This window comes from Talpa europaea, assembly GCF_964194135.1.
Source record: "Talpa europaea genome assembly, chromosome: 10".
NCBI classification, from domain to species: Eukaryota; Metazoa; Chordata; class Mammalia; order Eulipotyphla; family Talpidae; genus Talpa; species Talpa europaea.
This window is the reverse complement of record NC_140077.1, coordinates 108,758,965-108,771,284: the sequence shown is the minus strand read 5'-3', so window position 1 is coordinate 108,771,284 and position 12,320 is coordinate 108,758,965. Positions and strand designations below refer to the sequence as shown.

General features: G+C 39.6%; 2 protein-coding genes across 6 annotated transcripts in view; one reads left to right on the top strand and one right to left on the bottom strand.

Moving 5' to 3' along the window:
• Window positions 1-12,320, bottom strand: part of SLC10A7 (solute carrier family 10 member 7) — a gene marked incomplete at both ends in the record, with an annotated part of 186,444 nt that overhangs the window by 55,420 nt on the left and 118,704 nt on the right. The gene's annotated exons all lie outside the window — the stretch shown is intronic.
• LOC311178511 (large ribosomal subunit protein P1-like) lies at window positions 196-1,065 on the top strand. Its single transcript, XM_084245157.1, has one exon. It carries the CDS (start codon window positions 205-207, stop codon window positions 550-552), a length of 348 nt encoding a protein of 115 aa, XP_084101283.1. The 5' UTR covers window positions 196-204; the 3' UTR covers window positions 553-1,065.

The following is a 12,320-nucleotide window of genomic DNA, read 5'->3' as shown; positions in this document are numbered from 1 at the left end:
ACTCAAGGGCTGTCTTCACATTTTGTACTGTGGCTAGTATACAGTAATATCTTAAGATGTTAGACAAATGTGCTTCCTTTCCTCAGCTGTCGCTAAGGTGCTCGGTCCTTCCGAGGAAGCTAAGGCCGCGTTGGTGTGAGGCCCTCACTTCATCCGGCGACTAGCACCGCGCCCAGCAGCGTCTGTCCAGCCCTCACCCGCACCATGGCTTCGGTCTCCGAGCTCGCCTGCATCTACTCGGCTCTCATCTTGCACGACGACAAGGTGACGGTCACGGAGGATAAGATCAATGCGCTCATTAAAGCAGCGGGTGTAAATGTTGAACCTTTCTGGCCTGGCTTGTTTGCGAAGGCCCTGGCCAATGTCAACATTGGAAGGCTCATCTGTAATGTAGGGGCTGGTGGGCCTGCCCTAGCTGCAGGGGCTGCCCCTGCAGGTGGTCCTGCTCCTTCCACTGCTGCTGCTCCAGCTGAAGAGAAGAAAGCAGAGGCAAAGAAAGAAGAATCTGAGGAGTCTGATGATGACATGGGCTTTGGTCTTTTTTTTTTTTAATTTTTTTTTTTTTATTTATAGAGGCATGTTTTATTTATTTATTTATTTGTTTGTTTGTTTGTTTTGTTTATACATGCACTGGGTACAGTCAGAAGCACGGGAGGGGGAGAGAATTCACCAGAGCCAGAGCGGGGAGCAGAGCAGGCAGAAGGACCGAAGTACACTGCTGAGGGGAGCAGCGGGCGGCAGGAGAGGTCTGCGCGCCATGTGGGACCCTCCTCCGGTGGCCGGGGAGCACCCGGGGATCGAACCGGCGCTGCAGAGGCCGCGGGCAGCTTCGCAACCCAGCGCTCAACCGCTGCACCACCGGGGAGGCCCGGCTTTGGTCTTTTTGACTAAAGGTCTTTTGTAACATGTTCAATAAAAATTTGAACTAAAAAAAAAAAAATGTTAGAGAAATGTTGTGAGATAGTTAGTTCTCTCATGTGAAGTCATGGATCTGGGTCAGCAGCTAGACTCTGCTTATTGTGGGTCTACTTTCCTTCTGCCAACACTTACCATTTCTAATCTGTAGCTACTTCTCTTCACCAGACATGATGGGGGGATAGGGGAGGATCTGTGGAGAGGGGGAACTAAGGCTGCTGACGAGCAGGCAGAATGTGTGGAGTTTAGGATCCTAACACAAGGATCCTAAATACAAGGAATACAAGGAAAAGATAAGGACACAAAAGAGAACTGGCAGGTGCATTGCTGACTCACAGTGAGAAATGTTAACACTGAAAAACAGTATTCAAATTCCTGACTCTCTTTTTACTTTTTAACTGAAAAAAGTAAATCGCTTCAGACGGTGTAAACTCATAGACCTGAAATAAAACTAGTACCTGTCGGGCCTCCCCGGTGGCGCAGCTGTTGAGCACTGGGTTGCGAAGCTGCCCGCCGCCTCTGCGGCGCCGGTTCGATCCCCGGCTGCTCCCCGGCCACCAGAGGAGGGTCCCACATGGCGCGCAGACCTCTCCTGCCGCCCGCTGCTCCCCTCAGCAGTGTACTTCGGTCCTTCTGCCTGCTCTGCTCCCCGCTCTGGCTCTGGTGAATTCTCTCACCCTCCCGCGCTTCTGACTGGACCCAGTGCTTGCATAAATAAATAAACAAATAAATCTTTTAAAAACAAAAAAAACTAGTACCTGTCAACTTGGCTTTTTTCTCTGCAGATTAAGAGTGCTAACAACGTTTTTACTGAGGTGACATGGCATTGTATAAGCTTCGGGGGCTCATCACTGAGAATCAACCTGTGTATATACTATATAGAGTTCACCACTCAGTAGCCATCTACCCTTCACCTTCCCACTGTGCCCTTTTCACCAATTTCACCATTCTGCTTTCTCCCCGTTCCCTTCAGGTAGCTACTAACTGGTCTTGAAGTCAAAGAGTTGATTTTGTTTTATTTAGTTCACCTGTTTGTTTCCTCTCTACGCCACATATGAGTGAATCATACAGTGGTTGTCTTTTACTGTCAGGCTTATGTCACTAGCAAAACCCCCTGCAGGTCCATCCATACTGACCACAATTTGAAAAGCAATTAAAGTCAAAGTGAGATATGGGAGATATGGTTATGGGAATTTTCCGTATTTTCTAAGAATCTTTCATGTGAAAGTCTTGTAGATTTATAGATAAAACATGCAATAAATATTGTTCCAAAGGAGCTTCTTGAAAATGCTTATCTATTAGACCAACACACTATTGGAAAGGTGCCACTATGGTTCCCATTTACACAGTAAAAAATTGAGGCAGGCAGACAGACAGAAGAAGTTACACAAAATTCCCAAACAATATGATCAGAATGGAAGCCAGCTATGCATATGGCTCGAGAACCCCTGGTCAGCCCCATTACTTGTTGATGCAATGGTTAAGGGCTCTTCAAGAGATCAGATACCAGTGAAATCCAGCTGAAAGGGAAACCAGGGATAACCAGCCATCTCATTTTACGGACTGTAAAGCTGAGGCCCAAGGAGGTGATATTTCTCACCTGAGCCTCTGAGTTCATTGAAACACCAGGACTAGCGCTATAAAGGTCTCCAACTCCCTGGCTAGTTCGTTACTTCTGATACCACACTGCCTCCTACGAGCCCGCTGAGCAGAGCAAAACTTACCCATGGAAGACCTAATAGCAAGCACTCGGCATGACGTCATTTGTCACGTGCATGACATCAGAAAAGGACACAGATGATAAGCTAGACCAGATGATAGGAGGGTCTTTTGAAGGAAAGCAAGTACTTGAAACAGGCACCCCTACACTATCCCTCCTCAAAAGACACTCACGAATTTCCAGCAAAGCCATGGAAGGGCATTTTGCAAAATTATGCCAAAGGGAGGTAGAGACAAGAAAGATGGAGGGGAGCAATAAACGAGGGTCAGTGAGGCAATGAAAAGTGATTTGTGGGAGATGTGGGGAAGAAGCTTTGAATGTGGGGTGTTAAAGCAAACTGGAATAATTATACACTGCTTTCCTTTTAAATAAGCATTCAAAAATAATGGTTTGATGAAACTAGCCATGATAAACACCCAACAAACACGACTACCAGACTGTGTGTGTGCACGTGGCGAGTGCGTCTGGCACAGCTCATCCCTCCCTCTTGGACATGTGAGAAGGAGCACGCGCCATCGGGGGCCTTGAGGGAGGACCAGCACTGCCGGAGAAGTGGACAAAATGAAGGGCGACGGCTGCACCCTGCTCGCCTCATCTCAGACATCAGTGGTCTGATTTACTCTGGTGTTTATAATATTCCCTGGCCAGAGTTATTCCTACATCTTAGAAGACTGACCCTGAACTCTGTGACTCAGGGAGGCTGATATGGGGAGAAGGCGGTGGTTCATCAGCTGTTCTCATGGAGGTCACACCTCCATGAGCATCATGGCAGGTGAATTCTCCACGGTGACCAAGGAGAGGCAGTAGGATTCTACTATCAGGCCAGCTCTGGGAAGGCTTTTCTTTCCCTATGGACGCCCCACCATTAATGCCTATTTCAAATAGGTTCCTTCTTAAAAACCTATCTATTTTTAATAAATATTAGTGACCAGGAGAAGAAAAATGCACAATATGATACTGGGGTCTGAAGAAGATGGATCCTGGACCCTGAGCCAGAGCCTCGTAGAATTCCAGGAGGAAGAATGGTGTCTTGTCAGTTTCCAAGAACTAGTAAATAGACCATTTTATGAACATTGATTTTTCATATAAAAAGTCAATAATTAATACAAGACATAAATCACTTCTGCATAGTCAAATTGTACCTTATGACCTAGCAAAATGCAAAGAACTAGCTAAAAAAAAAGTTAGCGTGTGCTTAGACTTTCATCCCTGAAATTCCAATGGTGAATTATTAAACATGGTGCTGACTCAATTTTGGCTGTATAATTATATACAGATGATTCTTCCTCATAGTCCCATGAAGACTCCTCCCAATATGAATACTTCCAGACCTATATATACTATTGGATTTTGCCACCAAGAAGCTTTTAAAGAAGGATTTCACTCAAAAATGGCTGTTGGTATACTGACATAAGATATTTGGTATACTGACATCAGACATCAAATACCGTTTATGTCTATGAACGGATTTTCACTAACAGGTACCTATAAAACATCATGATGTAGTTTAAATGTAATCTGGGGGCCTCCCTGGTGGTGCAAGGGGTTAAGACACAGCACTACAAAGCTGTCTGCAGCCACTGCAGCACAAGTTTGATCCCTGGCCAGAGAGCAGCCCACATGGTGCAGCAGACCTCTCCTGACTGCCCGCTGCTCCCCTCAGCAGTGTATTTCAGTCAGTCTACCTGTTCTGTTCCCCGTTCTGTCTCTGGAGAATCCTCTCACCCTCCCACACATCTGTCATGTACCCTGGTTCTTGTATGCATGAATAAATAAATCTTTTTTAAAAATTTAAAAAATAGGGCCTCCCTGGTGGCACAGCTGTTGAGCACCAGGTTATGAAGCTGCCCGCAGCCTCTGCATCGCGGGTTCGACCCCCAGCTGCTGGGCGAGGGTAACACATGGCGCACAGACCTCTCCTGCTGCCCACTGCTCCTCTCAGCAGTGTACTTCGTCACTTTGCCTGTTCTACTCTCCACTCTGGCTCTGGTAAATTCTCTCACCCTCCCACGCTTCTGACTGTATCCAGTGCTTGTATAAATAAAATAAATAAATCTTAAAAAAAAAAAAAACTTTTTTAAAAATTTAAAAAATAAAATAAATAAATGTAATCTGCTGACCACTTCAAGATCGTTGGAATTTAAAAGTGCCAGTTATCAAGAAGTGGTCATCTGCTAAGACAAACCAATGAATTTAACGAAGAGTCTTTAAAAACCTTGAAAATCTGTGTAGGCACCATAATTTTTCTGATTCCCCAGTAGAGGGCAACTTCTACACACTCTGACAGTTTAAAAAAAAAAATCTATCCCTAGCACATCAGCAAAACCACTAAAATAAAATCATACCGTTTATGTCTATGAATGGATTTTTACTAACAGGTACCTATAAAATGTCATGAAATTTTAAATATGCAATTAGGAATCAAGTATATTTAATAATGAGTAATTAGCATTTTACAATTAATTTAAGTGTTATTACAGGAATTTTAAAAGTAGTAATAACCATTTAGGTCACTAAGACAGAATTAGCAATCACTAAAATAAAAGGCAAATAGATAAGAGTACTGCTCTTTCAGAAATACTTTGATTGGATTTCATTATGACCAAATTCCAAATACAGTTAATGTGACTGCATCATCTTTATAAGAATAGGCAAAAGAAAAAGAAAACGAAGGCCATAATACAAACATCTCAAAATTTAATTAATCATCTTAAAAAGTGACACAGCACTAACCAGGGGACTTGTTTTTAAATAACATCAGATCTAAGAATGTAACTGGGTAGATATACTTCTATATGTGCAAATATAATAAAATTCTACCACAATACATATTAGTAATATGCAGAGTGGGACACAATGTGATGGCATCATGAATTCATTCACTCAGCATTTATTGAGCACCAACAATGTTTTAGATATTGTTTTATAAGTTGAGGACACAGTGTGACAAGTCTGACCAAATTCTCTGTATCATGAAAGGCTTCTGAAAAGGAAAACACGTGACAGATGCTTACTGGGTTTTCTAACTCACCTTTTTCTTTTTATTAAAAAAAAAAAAAGGCTTTGTTTTTAGTACAGAGAAATATTACAAGGAAAAACAAAATGGTTTATATAATCTTAATAGGCAAAGAAATCTTGATCTTAAATGAGGTAATACACAAATCTAATTTAAGAATTTCTAAGTATATAAAAAAATAAGAATTACAAAATAAAAAGGAAATTTTTCGAGCACCCCACTCCACCTAGAAATGTTAACAGTTTCTTGTGACTCTTTCCAGGAAGAAAATAATATTTAAGTATCCATCAGGCCATTCCTCCACCCACCTACCTATCTCACCTACCTACTGACCTTGTTTTCTTAAATTATTCAAATTTAAACAGCTTTCTTAAAATAATCTCATTGTGTGCAGCATTCTGTACATGGCTTTATTTTTTCTCTCCTCTATATTTCTTGGAATACTTTTCAAAAACATGTAAGTGGAATTCATTCTTTTATTTGACTCATTTTATTTTTTAATGTGACAATAGCATTTTAATTACCTTTTTCTTTTTCATTTTTTTCTCTTTTTATTTTATTTTATATAGAGAGTCTCTTATAATGCTCCATTGCTAAGTACTTCAAAATTCTAGTTTTAAAAGTGGTTATATAATTTGGCTTAAAATTGATAACAGCTGTTGTGGGTGATCTGAATTACGGTAGTTTAATCTATGAAGACCATGACCTTCAAAAAGAAGTCTGGAAAAAAATACCTTTAATTAAAGAGCAGCAAATAACCAAAAAAAGGAATCAACATCTGCACTGGGTTAAAAAAAAACAAAAACAACAGAAACCACCAATCCCATCAGATCAACACACAATGTAACAATCTTCTAAAGAGTGAAATGTCTTTGGTTGTGAATTAGAAATACCAGTAATTATTTTCACTAGCAAATTTTTATAATAGTTCCTGTTCTACAATATCATGTTGTTGAGTTCCATTTAAAACGTTCAATCAAACATGTAAAAACTGTTTTATCACATTCTATTTATAATACAGCTTACACCATTTATTTACTTCAGTGCTGTGTTTGATTTTAAGATGTGATCATTTTGCGAATTTTTTAATTTACAAAAAATATTATGCAAAATAAAATAGAAGGCAGTAGGTGGTGCTGTGGGACCTTCCAGATAAACCGACACTGCAAAGTTGTGCACTTGATAAATTACTTATGTGGCTGATTCTGTATATATTTAAATATACATTAAACATTTTTCTAGGCAAACCAACTTCACATAAGTAACAAAAGTAACAATGAAAAAGCTAAGTTTTGTCAAATGCACTCTTGTAGGAAGACAAGATCCCTTTCAAAATTACAAAGTAACTTAAGGTACCAAAATCATCTTCATATATGCTTCTCCATCATTATGCTTCATTTATCATTAGTTATTTTTCATATGTCTACAAATAAGGAAATTAGGAATTATACATTCATCAAATAATTTTCTACTAGGTGGTTTCTTAGGTCACTGTGTATATTGTAGCCATTTGGGTTCTATTTTCCTGTCCTCCTTAGATGTGGCTGCTCATAAAAGTGGTTATTTCAAATACCTACAGCAGCCAAATGTATACGCTAGTTCAAATGCCTACAGCAGACAATGTAAATGTGTGAATCAGGCCACTTGTAAGATGATAGGGAATGGGAACACCTAGGAAAAGCTGTAGGTGCTTTCAAATTCAGATGAAAAATAACAAACACACACACACACACACACCCCACTATGCAGCCAGAGAAAGCACATCTGTGATCTGCACGTGGCCTGTGGGCCACTCAGCTATGACTTCTGACCAAGCCCGACATCCCTAACCATTTAACTAGGAGTGACACATCTTAAAAGAAAACCGAACACTTTTAGTTCAAATGAAGATGTGCAAATGACATTTCTGCTGTCCTTCCAGAATGACTTTTTTAAATCACTTATGTATGCCCCTCCTTAAAGAACAAAAATGACTAATGACACAGGAGTCAAGAGCATTAGTTCTCCATGAAGGGCTATGGGTTCAAAGAAAACCCTAGATTTAGCCACCTTTTCCATCTGTACGATTTTCCTCTCCTTGCAGGTACTTTAATGACCGTGAGATGGAAAAAATATAGTGTTTAATACTGAATGGATAGAAATACATGATAAACACAAATGAAAAAGGGACAGAATTTATTCTGGCTAATAGTGATGGCGGGACTTCCATTATAGGTCCAAGGTGTAATTAAAGTGAAAATGAATGTTTAGCAAATTCAACAAAACTCATCTAAAGGAAAGCTGTTCTTCAAGTTTGTCATTGCGAGCTTTCGATGCTGTATCCTTGCAAACATTTCTAGCCATCTGCAGAAAGAGCTTATGTGTCACCTAAGAAAATAGTATAAAATCATTTCATTTTTTTTTTTTTTTGAACTGTAGGAGACCACGGGGATTAACAGTCCTCCTGTTACCTCAGCTACACCTCACAAATCTGTTCTTCTTGAAAGATAAACACAAGGAAGCTGCTGTCTCTGGGTGAGGCTGTGTCATTCAGAGCGAAGTGACCCGCTGCTCACAGGAAAACCAGCAGGGAATCACAATTTACTTTGAAAAGGAGAATAAATCTTACACCAAGAACCATGGCAAAAATATCATGTTTCAGGAATTTCCAATATTAGTTCAACACCTGCAAGAGTCTCTACTAATACTAAAAATTATTTGGCATTTTTGGAGATTGGAATGGGCTCAAACACAGGCAGAAGAGGGGATAAGCTGCAGAAATCAGTGGGGGCCACAGCACCTGTGTTCTTCCAACTCCCGCTGTCTACCACCGGAACGGCCACATCAGGTGAGAGTCTTTCAAGTTCATAAACATCTTGTTCTTAAATTGCATGTTCCCCTCTAGGGGAGCAGTTCTGAAGAGGGTGGTATAGGCTTCCTAAGACTATTCTGGGGACCAGTGAAATAAAATCTACCTTCATGATAATTCTAAGCCATTATTTGCCTTTTTTCATTCTCACGATAGTACATTATCACGGGTTATGTGACATGTGATACAGAAACAGATTTCATGCAGAAACAGACACGAGACTCCAGCTGTTCTCTATAAAGTTGACACTAAAGAGATTTGTCAAACATAAAACATGGTACTTTTCCCACTAACTTTTTTGTGGTCCTCAATAAACAAATTTTAAGAATGTAAAGGGGTCCCCAAAAACCTGACTCTACTGTTCTTGTGGTCAGCTGCTCACCTCTTAGTCTAAATCAATTCTGTCTGTGCTTTCCCTAAATACTTCTATGAGACTGAAACCTCTGTTGGAAGGTGATTCTGTCAGAAGCAGAAAGGTTGAGCATTTGGAACAGAAGGCACTTTTATGGACAAGGTGGGCCTCGCTGATGCTAACTTAACACCCAAGTAAAATGACCCAGGTACAAAGGCCAACACCCAAGGAAATGTGCTTACCACGTTTAGAGGGAAAGAAAGTTAGGTCCCTGAGAACAGGACAGAATGAACACCACTCCCATGACAGAGTCTCGCAAATTCCTCATGAAAATCTCACCAGTTACACCACTAGCCTTCTCATCTGCTAGTAAATCAAAAGAACAGAAAGGGTAATCAGACAAAGGATCCCTTGACATGGGCTATTTGGAATTAACTTTCCTTGACACTAAACCTAGCTTTCAATATTATTACCAAAATGTCAGCAAAGTTGGGAGATGTTGGGTATGCGGGATAGGGCAGGTAGTCAGATGTGAGGACATTCCAAGTCTCCCAGTGCTGACAAATGCCTTGTGCTTGGAAGAATGATTATTACTCTAGGAGACTTACTCCTTCTGGAATTTTTGTTATTTAGGGAGGAGTTATTTCTATTCAGAAATGGTAAATTCAAAGACCTGAAGCCCCTCACTCTATGGCAATCTATATGGCTGGGTGCCGGCGCTCTCTGCTGGGCCGCAGGCCATCAATTATGAATGGGGCGCCCAGCTAAAGCAGTAGCCAGTGTCGTGGCTGTCAGGGATTTCTTCTGAGGAACAAAAACATTTAATTGTGTCTTCTTTTAGAGACCACTGGCAAGGTGAACGGGGGAAGATCTTGGAAAGGAAAGATAAGTAATACTCAGTACATACATTAACTTCTTGGAATAAGGGGAAAAAATGGATTTTTAAGGAGTATGTGAAATGAAACCAGGGGGGAAAGACTAGGAAATAGATACAAGAAAGGCTGGCATTAGTTCATCCAAGCCACCCACTTGAGCATACAAATTCATTGCCTATATCTTTGAGAAAAAAATAACTAATGGGGGTCACCTAGCTTCCAGCTCTCTGAACCAAATTCAATGTATTCAGTGTTTACAACAAGGAGTAGTCACGTTATTTGAAATAAAATGTCTTGTAATCTCCAAACCTGGCTGGCTTCTGAGGTGTGAGTTTTCATTCGAAATGAATGAAGCGTGTTTACAGACCGACCTGGGAGCACAAGGACCAGGAAGATTACCACGCAGAAAATGCAATCTAAGATATCTTATGGAATTTTCCCTATTATACCAAACACAACAAAAGCTTTCACTGGGATTTCAATAAATTTACTTCTACACATTGCTGCAGAAATTTAGTTATTCTCCCTTTCTCTAGTGGATAGCTGGGGTAGCAGCTGGTGTGTTTTGTATTTAAAATGTGAAAAAGAACTCTAGCTCTCTCTCTCAGTACCTACATAAATGTGCTCAAGAAAATTTAGAAAAATGATTTACTTTAAGTAAAATGACTTTATTTCCTTTCCTGTAAGGTATCTGACAAGCTTTTAAAATCTAAGAGTAAGAGTTGTGTTTCAGAAAAGCATACAGATTTCTTCTGGAGGGAAATATAGTGCCTGGAAACATATCATTTAAATTTATGTAAATTTAAACACACATGCTTGAATGTATGTCCTCATTCTTCATCACTTTCTGGGTAGACTTTTTTTATGCCTGATTTTTTATAAAATAATTTAGGTGACATGTAAATGCTGTGAGGTAGCCAGTCAATGATAGCATAATTTCATATTATTTTAAAGAGTGCAACAGTCTCATTTTGTCATTACCACCCAGGTTAGATCATGCGTCATATTATTCAGCCAAATTCTGTAAAATTGAAAGCATATTTAAAAATAAATGCTAAACCATTACAGAATGCCTGAAACAGATGAGAAGCAAATCCATTTCTTTATTTCTTAGATTTGAAATGGGAATAATTTGCTGATCATTCATACAAATTGTAACAGTGAAAGAGACCTATAAAGACTGAAATATTTTATTTTCTTAGCTCTTAGGAAAAAAATCACTTTCTTAAATGATTTCTGCCCAGTTTGAATATGGAAAAATTCCAACATATTTAAATACACGAGCCTTCACATGGAGGCTCATATCACAAGACACGTGACACCCCAAATTATTTGTTAATAATATATAAAATACTAATATAGGCAAAGCTATAGTTCCACAATTATTATCATTTAAATTACTGACTTCCATATTTCGGCTTACACAGAGTTCATTGCACAGTTTGCATATTCTGTGAGAAACTGAATTGAGTAAGAATTACATAAAATAAAATATTAAAAAAAAGAAACTGAATTGAGACCATTTCATATTCGTCACTATGAATTTTGAAATTCATTTTTTATTACTCACGTAAAATGTGAAGAAAATTTTAGTCACCTGTCTACTATGTGACAGGCACTTTGCATAACTTATCTCACTTAATCCTGAGAAATATATTATTGACTATTGCTCCAAGGAGGCAAATAACCGGCCCACAACTACAAAGAGATCCTCAAGTTCCTTCACCGACTCAGCAGCATTTGACATCCTCCTTCATAAAATGGCTTATTCCTTAGGCTTCTGGAATATGACAGCTCCTCTTCTACCTTCTTCTAGATCTTCCTCGCTCACTTAACTCAGGTCTTTTGTAAAACCTTCCTCATCACTTTATTGAGTGCATGCTCATGTGCACACGCACACACACGCCATCTTCTCTCTCCTACCACTTTCTAGTCCCTTCATTTGCTTTATTTTTGCTCACAAGACTTTTCGCTTCTTGACATTATAGTTAGTTATTAGCTTATTGTCTGTTTTCTTCATCTAGACCCACCTCCCCCCCAAAAAAAAGCTTCACAAGGTTGTGATCTTGTCTCTCCTGCACACACTCCCCCCCAACATTCTCAGTGTCTATAATAGTGCCTGACACAAAATAAGCCTTTGATAAATGTGTTGAGTGACTGAATGGCTAGAAGTTGTGGAGGGCGTTGGGATTCAAATATCGGTCTCTAACTCAAGTTCTATGCTTACATTCACCATACCCGGCTTAAGCTTCTAAAGTGTAAATTCCTAGAGCCCTCTCTTTGCTCTACAAAAGCCTGTAACCAAAGAAAACTGCTCTTCTGAAAGAGTGAGAGGTCACGTAGTCAGAAGAGAGAAGAGAGGAACTGCCATAGATATTTTAGTAAATTAAAAGATGGTAGCAAACAGTTTCCCAAAGTGCTGAAACCATTTTCCACACCCACTGGCAATGTACAGGTGTTTCAGTTCCTAGACATCTGCAGTAGTGCTTGATATTGAACTATTTTTTAAAATTTTAGCCATTCTGCAGCACAAGTAATGGTATCTCATTGTGGCTTTAATTTCTATTTTTCTAATGGCTAATGATCTTGAGTCT

Excerpts from the sequence above, each read along its gene's own strand:
- LOC311178511 (XM_084245157.1), top strand. The coding sequence starts at position 205 with ATGGCTTCGGTCTCCGAGCTCGCCTGCATCTACTCGGCTCTCATCTTG.